Below are 17191 nucleotides of genomic sequence, written 5' to 3'. Positions count from 1 at the left end.
CCTAAAGAGGTAAGTGGATGTCTTAAGATCGTAACCGAGGAGCCGGTTGGAGAATGCGTCAGCAGCGAAAACCCATAAGTTGTATTTGGAGTCTGACATGTAAGTCTGGCGCTATAAGGCTATGTGCTCACGTTGCCTTTTTTTGTGACCACAAAGATGCAGCGTTTTTGGCCACACAAAAATGAACCCGCGGTAAAAAAAAAAATGCATAAAAAAATGCATGCATTTTACCGCTTTTTTTTGCGCGATTTTGTTGCTGCGTTTTTTCCAATGCATGGGTGAAAAACACTGGCAAAAACGCAGAAAGAATTGACATGTTGCATCTTTGTGGTCACCAGAAAAATGCAACTAAAACAAAACTGTGCGGACAGCAAAAACTAAAACTCATAGACTTTGCTGGGGAAGCAAAGTCATGCAGTTTGAAGACCAAAAACGCACCCGAAGAACGCACCGTGCGCACATAGCCTAAATGTAGAGACACCCCAGCTCCGGCACTCACTCTGCTCCTCCAGCTTATTGATCTCCCTCATTATGGCTCTGAAGAAGGGCCGTCTGTTGGCGTCGTAGTTCATGCAGTTTATGATCAGATTGGCCAGCTCCACACACGACGGTTCTGTCAGCTTGAAGCAGCCTTCATAAAATCTTTCTTTCTGGAATAAACATACAAAACATTGGGCAAGCTTAAAGAGAGGAGCATAGCGAGGAAGGTGAGGGGCTCAGGTGATGGAAAATGATGAGGGCTTCAAAAAGCAATGAAACCCTAAAATATAAATTAGCTCAGTATAAAGTGATTCCCTGCCAAAATTAGTGCCATTCAATTTGCGAGTCCCGGTCCATCAGCCACATCTCTAATCTAAGCCGCTAGACCGAACCCCTGAGAAGGACCTCCTGCCATCCGCCACTCTTCTTTTTATTACCCGGAATGACACAACGGCATAATACACATGCTACATCTTGCCAGGCCGACTAATCTGAAGAAGAGCAGTGGATGCCGTCCGGTAGGTGGGGGGTTCTCAGGACTTCCATCCAACAGTCATCTCTATTCTCTGCTTCTACTGTATTGAGAATAAAAGTGACTGCGACCAAATGTACTCTGAAGAATTGTTGCTTGCCGTCCTCCGCACCCTCCTTACCTCCGCCAGGGTCTTGTCCTTCAGAGGAACTTCACCATTGAAACAGATTTCCCACAAGGTGGTCCCAAAACTCCACTTGTCAGCAGCAACGTTCAATATTCTGGAGTCATCAACACATTCTGGAGCGATCCAGGGGATCCGTTCTACGCGCTCTGAAATATAATCCGTCAGTAGAAGAGATGAGACGACATTATATTTTGCAGCAACTGATGAGAACCTACAACAATAATGACAGCTGCCAAGGTTTGCTGGGAACAATTGTCCACAAACTGGAAAGCCACTAGCGAAATGCACACTTATTTTCCAGCATTAATGCACTGCCCAACGCCTTCTTACCTTGTCTTGTGAGTACAGTTATGGGAATACCAGGGTCACTGAGCTTTATAAATGGACCACACTCGTTATCAATCCCTTCTCTGGCCAGGAGGATGTTCTTTGTACAGACGTTTCCATGCACTAAGTCTTTATCTTCCTGTAAAAGGACATATAAATTATGGTATATAAACGATACAATTCATCAATTTAAAGGAGACCTTCCAAGATCCATGCTGGTCACATAAATATATTTGGGTCTCTTCCCAAACATCAGATTTTCTGTCCTGGCTTGGTAATAATAAATCAACACACGAATCATGAAATATTTAAAGTCTTAATGCGCTGTGTGTGCAGATGCATCAGTCAGGAGGGAGCGACGGGCAATAAGGATTAATGGGACGTGAGCCGCGGTAATGAAAAGCCGCTAATTGAGGTTACTGCATTTGGTCCATGATTTAATGGAGCCGTTTAGCGTGGAGGCAGCGGGTAAAAGATGTCGTCTCCGCAAAGCGGAGATTAATAGTCATATTGATCGCTCTCATGTTACAGAGCCACTCGCTGATGATTGAGCATCTGAATACAGCAGCGTATAAAGCCATCTTTATAAGCCAGTGTTGCGAGTCATTATTATCGTTCCGGTCATTGTATGATCCCAGGCTGCCAGGACAGGGGGAGTTGTAGTTCTGCAACAGTTGGAGAAATACGGATTGGGGGGGGATACTACAATCTCCATGCTGCTGGTATTATAGCCTCTTCAGGACTGGGCAATTTTCATTTTTGCGCATTCATTTTTGCCCTGATCCTCTTCCATGCGTTTTTTGTTTTGTTTTTTTTGGGTGGGTGGGTTGTACATTTGAATGGCGTCATTCACTATACCATATGATGTACTGAAGATGTGGGAAAAAATCCACAATGCAGAGAAATTACACAAAAAAATTTCCACCATTATTTTTTCTGTTCATTTTTTTTTACCTTGTTTACAGCGAGTGGTAAACACACAAGCTCAAAAATGATTCTTTAGGTCTCTAAAATTGCGGTGATACGTTATAGGATTTCTTTTTATATTATAATTATATATATACATATACACATACACATATATATATATATATATATATATATATATATATATATATATATATATATATATATATATATATATATATATATATATATATATATATATATATATATATATATATATTATATATATATATATATATATATTATATATATATATATATATTATATATATATATATATACATATATACACACACACACACACACACACACAATGGTTTTTAAAAGTCAGAACTTAAAAACACCTAAACTTACAAACAATAGTTTTTATTCATTTTTACTTTACCTTTTACCTTTTAAGTCACTTCTGCAACTGTCTGAGTGCCAGCGTACATACTACAGTGTATAGAGAGATTATAAGTCTCCTATGAAGTCCAGCCGGAGGGACCGATATACAAACGTTGGCCTTCATGGCATCCTATTGTCCCCCCTAATCGCGGCAGCCACAGGCGGGTGTTGGCTGTATATAACAGCTGACGCCCACCATTAATCATCTCCTGAACCTGCTCTATACAACTGCTCCCCGCCGCTGACATATATGTACGTCAGGGTGTGCAAAGGGGTTGTGCAGTCATACGATTCTGCCTGGGCTGACATCAGATGAAGGAGAGACACAGCTACCAGTGGGGAGGCTTCGATATGATGTTCAGAGTATTGTACATGGGTCGCATCCCTAATATTGGGCATCAGACAGCTGCCTCTTCACCAATCCCACCCCCACATACAGTGGTGTTGCTGAACACCAGATGTCAGTCCAGGCGGAGCTCACAATCCCTTTAACACAAATGCAATTAAATGAGTTTCACGTAATGCTGATCGCTGATGGACGATCTCATGTTGCACTCACCAAATAGCTGAGGGCACTTGCTAGCTGTTTGGCAACCTGGAATTTCCACGAAGTTGTGAGATGTTCGCTCTTGCGGTGCATGAACAGATCCAGAGGACCGAAATCTACAAACTCTTCAACCATAATATCTGAAATAATGGGCAATATATAGGATTCAGTTTCATAAAGAAAATCACTTCTAACCTCTGACACAGTCTTAGCCCATGGCGTCATCACAGCGGACATCAGGTAAAATGTGCTCATCTGTACATTTACATCTGCAACTGCTGCAAAACTACCACGTCCGTGGGCCGTCTGGGCATGCTGGGAGTTGTAGTTTTGCAAAAGCTGTGAGACTGGAAAACAACAATTCACATTACAGCAGTGTATAAGACATATCTGCTCACTTACTCTCCACATCTCGCACACATACGCCATGGAGCAGGACGATATGCTTGTGGGACACCTGCCTCATCAGACTCGCAGTCTCAAAAAATGCCTGAGAAAAGAAACAAGAAAAGAAAAAGTGAAAGCCACAAAATAGAGAAAATAAACAAGATGATAATAGACTTGAGTCATTTTAGGCGAAACACTGACACAGAGCGGAGGAATGAGATGTTTTACAAATTAAAATTCCTCTCAGTTTTCAGAATCTGCTCTCTGCCCTATTTATATCTAAAGTCTTTTTTTTTTCATCACTAAATATGGAACAAAAACAAACCACCTATATAAACTCTGGCATCGCACTTATTGTACAGATGCGGTGAATCCTGTTACTGGGTCCTTTTTACCACACATTGACGGCCATAAAATCCAAACCCAAAACAACGGAGGAGTTGCTTTTTTCCTCCCATTTCACCGCACTTTCTTTTTTATTTTATTTTCCCCCGTTTTCCCCTACATTATATGGCAAAATGGATGGGTCCATTTGAATCTACAACTCATACAGCCCTCGTGTGGTGATATTAATGGAGAAATAAAAAAGTTACGACTCTCCGAAGAGGAAGAGGAAAAAAAAGAGAATTTTGTTTACTTACCGTAAATTCTTTTTCTTATAGTTCCGTATTGGGAGACCCAGACCATGGGTGTTTAGCTTCTGCCTCCGGAGGACACACAAAGTACTACACCTAAAAGTGTAGCTCCTCCCTCTGAGCTTATACACCCCCTGGTGAGCCAGTCACAGCCAGTTTAGTGCAAAAGCTGAAGGAGAATAGCCACCCACAAGTAGAACAGAGCACGAGCCGGAACAACCGGAGACTCTGTCCACGACAACAGCCGGTGAAAACACGCGGAACAAGGAAATTGCCAACAGGCAACAGGGAGGGTGCTGGGTCTCCCAAGACGGAACTATAAGAAGAAGGGAATTTTGTTTACTTACCGTAAATTCCTTTTCTTCTAGCTCCAATTGGGAGACCCAGACAATTGGGTGTATAGCTTCTGCCTCCGGAGGCCACACAAAGTATTACACTTAAAAGTGTAAAGCCCCTCCCCTTCTGCCTATACACCCCCCGTGCCTCACGGGCTCCTCAGTTTTGGTGCAAAAGCAAGAAGGAGGTAAGTTTTAAATTGGTTTAAAGTAAATTCAGTCCGAAGAAATTTCGGAGAACTGAAACCATTAAACATGAACAACATGTGTACACAAAGAACAACAGCCCGAAGGGAACAGGGGCGGGTGCTGGGTCTCCCAATTGGAGCTAGAAGAAAAGGAATTTACGGTAAGTAAACAAAATTCCCTTCTTCTTTGTCGCTCCATTGGGAGACCCAGACAATTGGGACGTCCAAAAGCAGTCCCTGGGTGGGTAAAATAATACCTCGTAATAAAGCCGTAAAACGGCCCTTTCCTACAGGTGGGCAACCGTCGCCTGAAGGACTCGCCTACCTAGGCTGGCATCTGCCGAAGCATAGGCATGCACCTGATAGTGTTTCGTGAAAGTGTGCAGGCTCGACCAGGTAGCCGCCTGACACACCTGCTGAGCCGCAGTCTGGTGCCGCAAAGCCCAGGACGCACCCACGGCTCTGGTAGAATGGGCCTTCAGCCCTGATGGAACCGGAAGCCCAGAAGAACGGTAGGCTTCGAGAATTGGTTCCTTGATCCACCGAGCCAGGGTTGATTTGGAAGCCTGTGACCCCTTACGCTGGCCAGCGACAAGGACAAAGAGTGCATCCGAGCGGCGCAGGGGCGCCGTACGAGAAATGTAGAATCTGAGTGCTCTCACCAGATCCAACAAGTGCAAATCCTTTTCACATTGGTGAACTGGATGTGGACAAAGAAGGTAAGGAGATATCCTGATTGAGATGAAAGGGTGATACCACCTTAGGGAGAAATTCCGGAACGGGCCGCAGAACCACCTTGTCCTGGTGAAACACCAGGAAAGGAGCTTTGCATGACAGCGCTGCTAGCTCAGACACTCTCCGAAGTGATGTGACTGCTACTACTTACTGCGAAAGGCGTGAAAGAGAAATATCCTTCATTGGCTCGAAGGGTGGTTTCTGAAGAACCATCAGAACCCTGTTCAGATCCCAGGGCTCTAACGGACGCTTGTAAGGAGGGACTATGTGACAAACCCCCTGCAGGAACGTGCGTACCTTTGGAAGTCTGGCTAGGCGCTTCTGAAAAAACACAGAGAGCGCTGAGACTTGTCCCTTAAGGGAGCCAAGCGACAAACCTTTTTCCAATCCGGATTGAAGGAAGGAAAGAAAAGTAGGTAAGGCAAATGGCCAGGGAGTAAAACCCTGATCAGAGCACCAGGATAAGAATATTCTCCACGTCCTGTGGTAGATCTTGGCGGACGTTGGTTTCCTGGCCTGTCTCATAGTGGCAATGACCTCTTGAGATAACCCTGAAGACGCTAGGATCCAGGACTCAATGGCCACACAGTCAGGTTGAGGGCCGCAGAATTCAGATGGAAAAACGGCCCTTGAGACAGCAAGTCTGGTCGGTCTGGTAGTGCCCACGGTTGACCCACCGTGAGATGCCACAGATCCGGGTACCACGACCTCCTCGGCCAGTCTGGAGCGACGAGGATGGCGCGGCGGCAGTCGGACCTGATCTTGCGTAACACTCTGGGCAACAGTGCCAGAGGAGGAAACACATAAGGCAGTTGAAACTGCGACCAATCCTGAACTAATGCGTCTGCCGCCAGAGCTCTGTGATCTTGAGACCGTGCCATGAATGCCGGGACCTTGTTGTTGTGCCGGGACGCCATTAGGTCGACGTCCAGCATCCCCCAGCGGCAACAGATCTCCTGAAACACGTCCGGGTGAAGGGACCATTCCCCTGCGTCCATGCCCTGGCGACTGAGAAAGTCTGCTTCCCAGTTTTCTACGCCCGGGATGTGAACTGCGGATATGGTGGATGCTGTGGCTTCCACCCACAGCAGAATCCGTCGGACCTCCTGGAAGGCTTGCCGACTGCGTGTTCCGCCTTGGTGGTTGATGTATGCCACCGCTGTGGAGTTGTCCGACTGAATTCGGATCTGTTTGCCTTTCAGCCACGGCTGGAACGCCTTTAGGGCAAGATATACTGCCCTTATCTCCAGAACATTGATCTGCAGGGAGGACTCTGGCTGAGTCCAGGTACCCTGAGCTCTGTGGTGGAGAGGAGAAAGACCGCTCCCCAACCTGACAGACTCGCATCCGTCGTGACCACCGCCCAGGATGGGGGTAGGAAGGATTTCCCCTTCGACAATGAAGTGGGAAGAAGCCACCACCGAAGGGAGGCTTTGGCTGCCTGAGAAAGGGAGACGTTCCTGTCGAGGGACGTCGACTTCCTGTCCCACTTGCGGAGAATGTCCCATTGAAGTGGACGCAGATGAAACTGCGCAAAAGGAACTGCCTCCATTGCTGCCACCATCTTCCCTAGGAAGTGCATGAGGCGCCTCAAGGGGTGTAACTGGCCTTGAAGGAGAGATTGCACCCCTGTCTGTAGTGAACGCTGTTTGTCCAGCGGAAGCTTCACTATCGCTGAGAGAGTATGAAACTCCATGCCGAGATATGTCAGTGATTGGGCCGGTGTCAGATTTGACTTTGGGAAATTGATGATCCACCCGAATCTCTGGAGAGTCTCCAGAGCAATGTTCAGGCTGCGTTGGCATGCCACTCGAGAGGGTGCCTTGACCAGCAGATCGTCTAAGTAAGGGATCACCGAGTGTCCCTGAGAGTGTAGGACTGCTACCACTGTAGCCATGACCTTGGTGAAGACCCGTGGTGCTGTCGCCAGGCCGAAAGGCAGTGCCACGAACTGAAGGTGTTCGTTCCCTATGGCAAAACGCAGGAAGCACTGATGCTCTGGTGCAATCGGTACGTGGAGATAAGCATCTTTGATGTCGATTGATGCCAGGAAGTCTCCTTGGGACATTGAGGCGATGACGGAGCGGAGCGATTCCATCCGGAACCGCCTGGTTTTCAGGTGTTTGTTGAGCAGTTTTAGGTCCAGAACAGGACGGAAAGATCCGTCCTTCTTTGGAACCACAAACAAGTTGGAGTAAAAACCGTGACCCTGTTGCTGAAGAGGAACAGGGATCACCACTCCTTCTGCCTTCAAAGTGCACACCGCCTGAAGAAGAGCATCGGCTCGCTCGGGGGGCGGAGATGTTCTGAAAAAACAAGTCGGAGGACGAGAGCTGAACTCTATCCTGTAACCGTGAGACAGAATGTCTCTCACCCAACGGTCTTGTACCTGTGGCAGCCAGGCGTCGCAAAAGCGGGAGAGCCTGCCACCGACCGAGGATGCGGTGTGAAGAGGCCGAAAGTCATGAGGAGGCCGCTTTAGAAGCGGTTCCTCCGGCGGTCTTTTTAGGACGTGACTTAGACCGCCATGAATCGGAGTTCGACTGACTCTTCTGTGGCCTGTTGGACGATGAGAATTGAGACCTGCCCGCGGGCCGAAAGGACCGAAATCTCGATTGTACCTTCCGTTGTTGAGGTCTCTTCTGTTTGGGCTGGGGTAAGGATGAATCCTTTCCCTTGGATTGTTTAATGATTTCATCCAATCGCTCACCAAACAGGCGGTCGCCAGAAAATGGCAACCCGGCTAAGAACTTTTTGGAAGCAGAGTCTGCCTTCCATTCACGTAGCCACATGGCCCTGCGGACTGCCACCGAATTGGCGGATGCTACCGCCGTACGGCTCGTAGAGTCCAGGACAGCATTAATGGCGTAGGACGCAAACGCCGACGCCTGAGTGGTTAATGACACCACCTGCGGAGCAGAGGCACGTGTGACTGCATTAATCTGCGAGTGACAAGCTGATATAGCTTGGAGGGCCCATACGGCTGCGAATGCCGGAGCAAAGGACGCGCCGATAGCCTCATAGATGGATTTCAACCAGAGCTCCATCTGTCTGTCAGTGGCATCTTTGAGAGAAGCCCCATCTTCCACTGCAACTATGGATCTAGCCGCCAGTCTGGAGACTGGAGGATCCACCTTGGGACACTGAGCCCAACCCTTGACAACGTCAGGGGGGGAAGGGATAACGTGTGTCCTTAAGGCGCTTAGAAAAGCGTTTATCTGGACAAGCTCGGTGTTTCTGGACTGCCTCTCTGAAGTCGGAGTGATCCAGAAACGTACTCATTGTACGCTTAGGAAACCTAAAACGGAATTTCTCCTGCTGAGAAGCTGACTCCTCAATTGGAGGCGCTGGGGGAGAAAGCTCCAACACCTGATTGATGGACGCTATAAGGTCGTTCACTATGGCGTCTCCCTCTGGCGTATCTAGGTTGAGAGCGGCTTCAGGATCAGAATCCTGATCTGCCACCTCCGCTTCATCCTCTAGAGAGTCCTCCTGCTGAGACCCTGAGCAGTGTGATGAAGTCGAGGGAAGCTCCCAGCGAGCCCGCTTAGGCGGTCTGGGACTGCGGTCCGTGTCCGAGACCTCATTTTGGGACCTATAAGTCACCCCAGGAGCATTTTGCTGCTCTAACTGAGGGGGGCCTGGGGTCAATGAAACAACAGTGCCCGGGGCCTGAGTTACCGGCCTGGACTGCAAGGCTTCTAGTATCTTAGCAGACCATTTATCCATACTCTCAGACAGTTTGTCAGCAAATACTGCAAACTCCGTCCCTGTCACCTGGACAGTGGTAACAGGTGGTTCCCCTTGGGCCACCAGTGACAGCGGCTGCGGCTGAGTAAGTGCCACAGGGGCCGAGCATTGCACACAATGAGGATCGGTGGAACCTGCCGGTAGTATAGCCGCACATGAAGTACAGGTTGCAAAGTAAGCCTGTGCTTTGGCACCCTTGCTTTTTGCGGACGACATGCTGTTGTCTCCTCTGAGTAGAATGCAGGAGGGTATATAGCCAAAAATCAACAGTGCGACCGTACAGTGTAAATGTACAGCATATAAGCATATATATATATATATATATATATGTACACTTCGGCACTCAGTGGGGCCAGCACCCAGGTGCTGCTTACCGACCGCTCAGAGCGGTTGTGTGATCACCAGATTCCCTTGCCTGGGCCTCCCAGAGCCGTGTCTCTCCTCTCCAGCGTCAGAGGTGCTGACAGGAATGGCTGTCGGCGTTCTGTGGGGAGGAGGGGGCCGTGGGCGTGCCCCAGAAAGTGCGGGAATCTGATGCCCCACTGTGCTGAATGAGGGGGGAGGAGGATACACAGTATGCTCAAGCCCTCAGCGCTGACGTCCTGTGCAGCGTCCCGCCCTTCCCCTGACTGGCAGGCCTGGGGGCGGGAGTATGCGATACTAGGCCGCAAAAGCCGGGGACTAAAGTTATAAGCGCGGCCGGCAAATAAGCGCGGCCGGCGCGGTAGTCCCCGGTGCACTAACACACCCAGCAGCGCTGCGGTGTGTATGGCACAAGCGCTCCATGCGCGGTCCCCCAGGGGGACACAGAGTACCTCACAGTAGCAGGGCCTTGTCCCTGACGATACCCGGCTCCTGTCCAGCAGATTCCTCAGGGGCTGCGGAGGGAGCACGGCCTCAGTGCCTGGAGGCCGATTAGGATCCCACTTCACCCAGAGCTCATTAAGGGATGGGGAAGGAAAACAGCATGTGGCTCCTGCCTGTGTACCCGCAATGGGTACCTCAACCTTAACCGCACCGCCGACCAGAGTGGGGTGAGAAGGGAGCATGCTGGGGACCCTGTTATGGGTCCTCTTTTCTTCCATCCGACCTAGTCAGCAGCTGCTGCTGACTAAGATGTGGAGCTATGCGTGCATGTGTGCCTCCTTCGCACAAAGCATAAAAACTGAGGAGCCCGTGAGGCACGGGGGGTGTATAGGCAGAAGGGAGGGGTTACACTTTTTAAAGTGTAATACTTTGTGTGGCCTCCGGAGGCAGAAGCTATACACCCAATTGTCTGGGTCTCCCAATGGAGCGACAAAGAAAAAGAATTTACGGTAAGTAAACAAAATTCTCTTTTTCTTTATCGTTCCTTTGGGAGACCCAGACCTTGGAACGTTCCAAAGCTGTCCCTGGGTGGGAAATAAACAGAAAAAACTAAGAAGTAGGCAGAACCTAACTTCACAAATGGGCGACCGCCGCCTGAAGGATGCGTCTGCCCAAGCTCGCATCTGCCGAAGCATGAGCATGCACTTGGTAGTGCTTCGAGAAGGTGTGCAGGCTAGTCCAAGTGGCAGCCTGACAGACTTGTTGAGCCGTAGCCTGGTGCCTAAAAGCCCAAGAGGCACCGACAGCTCTGGTTGAGTGTGCTTTGATCCCCGGCGGGGGAGGCGCCTGCGCACTCTGATAGGCGTCCGAAATGGTCGACCTAATCCAACGGGCTAAGGTCGGCTTAGAAGCAGAGAGACCCTTGCGCCGACCTGTGGTTAGCACAAAAAGAGAGGTGCACCGCCTAAGCGCAGCGGTGCGAGACACATAGATCCGGAGAGCACGCACCAGATCTAGAGTATGTAGAGCTTTTTCAAAGCGATGAACAGGGGCCGGACAGAAGGAAGGTAAGGTAATGTCCTGGTTAAGGTGGAAGGGAGAGACCACCTTAGGAAGAAAGTCCGGAGTCAGACGGAGAACCACCTTGTCTTGATGAAAGACTAAAAAAGGTGACTCCGAGGAGAGCGCAGCCAAATCAGAGACTCTCCTGAGAGAAGATATGGCAACCAGAAAGGCCACTTTCTGTGAAAGACGATACAAAGAAACCTCCCTAAGAGGCTCAAAGGGGGGTTTCTGCAAGACCGTGAGAACCAAGTTAAGGTCCCAGGGGTCCAAGGGCCGCCGATAAGGCGGAATGATGTGAGACACGCCCTGCATGAAGGTGTGGACCTGAGCCAGCCGAGCGAGACGCCGCTGGAACAGAACTGACAGAGCCGAAACTTGTCCCTTGAGAGAGTTGAGGGACAGTCCTAGCTGCAGACCGGACTGTAGAAAAGACAGAAGAGTCGGCAAGGAGAATGGCCAAGGAGCATGGCCGGTAGAGCGACACCAGGACAGGAAAATTTTCCAAGTCCTGTGATAGATCTTAGCGGAGGAAGACTTGCGGGCCCGAGTCATAGTGGAGATGACTTCAGGGGGAATACCAGAAGCCGTCAAAATCCAGGACTCAAGAGCCACGCCGTCAATTTGAGGGCCACAGAATTCGGGCGGAAAAACGGACCTTGCGAGAGTAGGTCTGGACGGTCCGGGAGATGCCACGGCATCTCTACGGACAGTTGGAGCAGGTCCGGATACCAAGCTCGCCTGGGCCAGTCCGGTGCAATGAGGATGACTCGACGACCCTCCATTCTGATCTTGCGCAGGACTCTGGGCAAGAGAGCTAGAGGGGGAAACACGTAGGACAGACGAAACTGGGACCAGTCCTGAACCAGAGCGTCCGCGGCGAAGGCCTGAGGATCGTGGGAGCGAGCCACGTAAACAGGAACTTTGTTGTTGTGACGGGATGCCATTAGGTCCACGTCCGGAGTGCCCCACTTGCGGCAGATTGACTGAAATACTGCCGGGTGCAGGGACCACTCGCCACCGTCCACGCTTTGACGGCTGAGATAATCTGCCTCCCAGTTGTCCACGCCTGGGATGTGGACTGCGGATATGGTGGACCTGGAGTCCTCCGCCCATTGAAGAATGCGTTGTACCTCCATCATTGCCAGGCGGCTGCGTGTCCCGCCTTGATGGTTGATGTAGGCAACCGCTGTCGCGTTGTCTGACTGGACTCGAATGTGCCTGCCCGCCAACAGGTGGTGAAATGCTAGGAGAGCTAGAAGCACGGCTCTGGTTTCCAGCACATTGATTGAAAGGGCTGACTCGGACGGAGTCCAAGTGCCCTGTGCTCTGTGGTGGAGACATACCGCTCCCCAGCCGGATAGACTGGCATCCGTGGTGAGAATCACCCAGGACGGGGCCAGGAAGGAGCGCCCTTGGGACAGGGAGAGGGGCCGAAGCCACCACTAAAGAGAGCTCTTGGTCCGTGGCGACAGAGCCACTAACTTGTGTAAGGAGGAAGGCCGCTTGTCCCAACAGCGGAGAATGTCCAGCTGCAGGGGGCGCAGATGGAACTGGGCAAAGGGAACAGCCTCCATGGACGCCACCATTTGACCCAGCACCTGCATCAGACGCCTGAGGGTATAACGGCGGGGCCTCAGGAGAGAGCGCACCGCCAACTGGAGTGACAGCTGTTTGTTTAAGGGCAACTTCACAAGTGCCGGCAGAGTCTCGAACTGCATCCCTAGGTACGTGAGACTCTGGGTCGGAGTCAGAGTGGATTTGGGAAGATTGACAAGCCACCCGAATTGGGCTAGAGTGGCGAGAGTGAGCGAGACACTCCGCTGACAGTCTGCGCTGGATGGAGCCTTGACTAGAAGGTCGTCCAGGTAAGGGAGCACTGCCAACCCCTGGAGGTGCAGAACCGCAATCACTGCTGCCATGACCTTGGTGAATACCCGAGGGGCCGTGGCTAACCCGAAGGAGAGAGCCACGAATTGGAAATGATCTTCTCCTATTGCAAAGCGTAGCCAACGCTGGTGTGAAACTGCAATTGGCACGTGTAGATAGGCATCTCTGATGTCGATGGACGCCAGGAAATCCCCTTGGGTCATTGAGGCAATGACTGATCGCAGAGACTCCATGCGAAAGTGCCGCACCCGAACATGCTTGTTGAGAAGCTCGAGATCCAGGATGGGTCGGAAGGTACCGTCCTTTTTGGGAACTAGGAAGAGGTTTGAGTAAAAACCTCTGAACCGTTCTCGGGCGGGAACTGGTACAATTACTCCGTTGGCCTGCAAGGCTGCCACGGCCTGTGAGAAGGCGGCGGCCTTGGAGCAGGGGGGAGTTGAGAGAAAAAATCTGTTTGGCGGGCTGGAAGAGAATTCTATCCTGTAGCCGTGAGAGATGATATCTCTCACCCACTGATCGGAGACTTGTTGAAACCAAGCGTCGCCAAAGTGGGAGAGCCTGCCACCGACTAAGGACGTTGCTGGAGCGGGCAGAGAGTCACGAGGAGGCTGCCTTAGTGGCAGGACCTCCTGCGGTCTTCTGCGGACGCGCTTTTGAGCGCCAGTTGGATTTCTGGTCCTTAGCTGAGTTAGCGGACGAGGAGGAGGGCTTAGAGGACGACCAGTTGGAGGAACGAAAGGAGCGAAACCTCGACTGAATCCTACCCTGGGCAGGTTTCCTGGTCTTGGTTTGTGGCATGGAAGTACTCTTCCCGCCAGTAGCTTCTTTAATAATTTCATCCAGCTGTTCACCGAACAGCCGGGAACCAGCCAAAGGGAGCCCAGCAAGGTACTTCTTAGAAGAAGCATCTGCCTTCCACTCTCGAAGCCACAAGATCCTGCGGATAACGAGGGAATTAGCCGAAGCCACCGCAGTGCGGTGAGAAGCCTCCAGCATGGCAGACATGGCATAAGATGAAAAAGCTGAAGCTTGAGAAGTTAAGGCAACCATCTCGGGCATATATTCTCTGGTGAGAGAATGCATCTCCTCTAGAGAATCAGAGATGGCTTTGAGGGCCCACACTGCTGCAAAAGTTGGGGAAAACGCGGCCCCCGCCGCTTCATACACGGATTTGGCCAGAAGGTCAATCTGACGGTCAGTGGCATCCCTAAGGGAAGTGCCATCAGCCACCGACACAACGGTCCGGGCTGAGAGCCTAGACACCGGAGGGTCTACCTTTGGGGAGTGAGCCCACTCCTTGACCACCTCAAGTGGAAAGGGAAAACGGTCATCAGAACCACGCTTTGGGAAGCGTTTGTCAGGACAGGCCCTGAGTTTGGTCACAGCGGTCTGAAAACTGGAGTGGTTAAAGAACACACTCTTTACTCTCTTAGGCGAGGTAAACTGGTGCTTTTCTGCCAGAGAGGGTTGCTCCTCTGATACTGGCGGATTGAGATCCAGTAAAGAATTAATGGAAGCAATCAAGTCACTAAGTTCTGAGTCACCCTCAGAAAGATCAATGGGGCACATGGAGTTAGCCTCCGAAAGCCCTGTAAAGGCATCGTCCTCATCCTGCGAGTCAGCTCTTGTATCAGAGCCGCGGGATGAAGAGGGAGAGGAAACCCTGCGGCGCCTCTTAGGAGGACGGGGTCTGTGCCCTGATGATGAATCCTCTGTGAGCTCCAGTGGACGGAGGTCAGAGGATAGGGATCCTAAAGGACCCTTAGCAAGAGCATTAGAGGCACCCTGTGAAGGGGGCTGATGCATATTCATCAAAGTCCTGGACAGAAGTCCCATGGACTCAGCAAATGACTGGGAGATAGACCTAGAGAAGGACTCTACCCAGGCCGGGGGTTCAGCCACAGGTGCAGAAGCAGCCTGAGAGACCACTGGGGGTGAGGCTCCAGGCTGTGGCACCTCCAAGTTAGAGCAGACATCACAATGTGGATAGGTGCTCGGTTCAGGCAGCAGGAGCTTACATGCAGCGCATGCAGTATAAAGCTTTGGAGCCTTGCTCCTCGTGTGAGACATGCTGCTGGAGTGGAAAACAGCTTCTACAAAGAGAATGAACCCCAGGGAGTATATACAGAGGTCCACAACCAGAGACCGGCTGTGGCTTACCAGACCGCTGGAAGCGGTGTTGTGTGCCCTCCAGATCCCGAAGCCCGGACCCCCAGTGCACAGCACCTCAGCAGGGATGCAGAGTGCAGGATGTCCCAGCGCAGGGTGAACCCTGTCCAAGAAAATGGCCGCCGGAGCGAAGAGAGGGGGCGGGACGGGGGGCGTCCCTGTAGGAAAGCGGGATCTGGAGGGCCATAGAGACCTGCAGGGGAGGAGTCACGCACAAGCAGTGGGGAGTGTCCCTCCCCTGTGCAGGACGGCCGCCGGGAGGAGCCGTGCCTGTCCCTCTGCATGAGTGACATGCGAGGGCAGGTAACAAAAACTAGGCCTCCGGCAAAGCCGGGGCCTAAATTTGAGCAGCGAGGCCGACGCGCAGGCACCATCGGCGCGGTTCTCGGGCGAAAGCCAGAGGACCCGCCGGAAATGCCAAAACAAATACAGCAAACACACTCTCCCCATACAATAAAGGACATGGACCCCCAACATATGACCGTCTCAGGTACTTAGCTGCTGAGACGCAGGGCCAGGTCCCTGGGGATGAGTGCTCCGGTCCAGCAGAGTCCTCAAGGAGCTGTGGACGGAGACCGGTCTCCTGCCAGGCATGGAGACCGCGCTGGCTCCCACTTCAATCCAGAGCCCAGGAGGGATGGTGAAGGAGCACGGCATGTAAGGCTCCAGCCTTGGAAAATCAACCTTACAACACCGCCGACAAAGTGGGGTGAGAAGGGATATGCCGGGAGTCCAGACGTGGACCCGCACTTCTTCAATCTTTTTCCAAAAAAAAAAAAATCATATGAGAATGCATGTGTGGATGTATGCCTCCTGAACACAAAGCAATAAACTGGCTGTGACTGGCTCACCAGGGGGTGTATAAGCTCAGAGGGAGGAGCTACACTTTTAGGTGTAGTACTGTGTGTGTCCTCCGGAGGCAGAAGCTAAAACACCCAAGGTCTGGGTCTCCCAAAGGAACGATAAAGAAAACAAAAGCGCATAAAACTACAATTCGCGGTGGTCGGAGGCTTCATAAACGTTATCAGGGGCATACACAGAGTGAAGGACACCCGTAAAGGCCCCATTAAATATGTCCATGTTGTTTACTAATTTGTGATGTTTACAAAAAGTATATAAAAGAATATGATTATTATAATTAATTGTTTTTCATAAAGTTTTGTAATGTTGATGGAAAGAAACAATTCTCAGATTTTGATTTTCCCTGTAATATACAGGTATATAGAGATGTATCCATGTACCAGAACAATATGCCTGTAAAGAAGAATACTATTAAGACCTTTAGGATTCGCAGAGACGGCCATAGATTCGAATCTGGTCAAATATGCAAATCACTCTCTGATCCGAGTGTCACCATAGTGTGATCTGATTCTCTTGGATGAGAGAAATCTGAGCACACTGAGAAGATGGAAAACAAAATTTCTCCTTTGTCACAGTGCGCGGAAATTGAATGTCATCTGAGTGCGGTCCGATGATTTCCACGCACTCATTGACTTGCATCGCTAAATGTTATCCAAACATTGGATCAAACTCTGATATGTAGTGATTTTTAAAGTGAACAGACTCGGTCCGAGGAAAAAAATCTGACATTGGCTCGGCCTCATAGACTAACATTTGTCCGAGCACGAACTGATGTTTTGTCACCTCGCACTTGGACTGAAAATACAGCCGTCTACTCCTGCTCTTAGGCAGAGAAAATCCTCCAATACTTTGCAGTGCACAAGTACGGCACACGCCATATACACATCTTCACTGGATGTTGCTGTATAAAATCACACAATTGATTACATTTGATGTAGATAAAACAATAATTAAAAAGAAGGGAATTTTGTTTACTTACCGTAAATTCCTTTTCTTCTAGCTCCTAT

At 50.4% G+C, this 17191-nt stretch overlaps 1 protein-coding gene across 1 annotated transcript in view; it reads right to left on the bottom strand.

Moving 5' to 3' along the window:
- JAK1 (Janus kinase 1) overlaps positions 1-17191 on the bottom strand; it is a 178369-nt gene that overhangs the window by 57513 nt on the left and 103665 nt on the right. The window contains exons 14-18 of the mRNA XM_075320348.1: positions 3768-3855; positions 3378-3505; positions 1470-1605; positions 1134-1285; positions 500-650 (exon numbers count right to left, since the gene is read on the bottom strand). Of these exons, the coding sequence (XP_075176463.1) occupies positions 500-650; positions 1134-1285; positions 1470-1605; positions 3378-3505; positions 3768-3855 (655 nt within the window). The remainder of the gene's footprint in view (positions 1-499; positions 651-1133; positions 1286-1469; positions 1606-3377; positions 3506-3767; positions 3856-17191) is intronic.

The sequence above is a fragment of the Anomaloglossus baeobatrachus genome, chromosome 8 (assembly GCF_048569485.1).
Source record: "Anomaloglossus baeobatrachus isolate aAnoBae1 chromosome 8, aAnoBae1.hap1, whole genome shotgun sequence".
In the NCBI taxonomy this organism is placed as follows: domain Eukaryota; kingdom Metazoa; phylum Chordata; class Amphibia; order Anura; family Aromobatidae; genus Anomaloglossus; species Anomaloglossus baeobatrachus.
The sequence above is the reverse complement of the archived record's forward strand: the minus strand, read 5'-3'. Positions and strand labels throughout refer to the sequence as shown.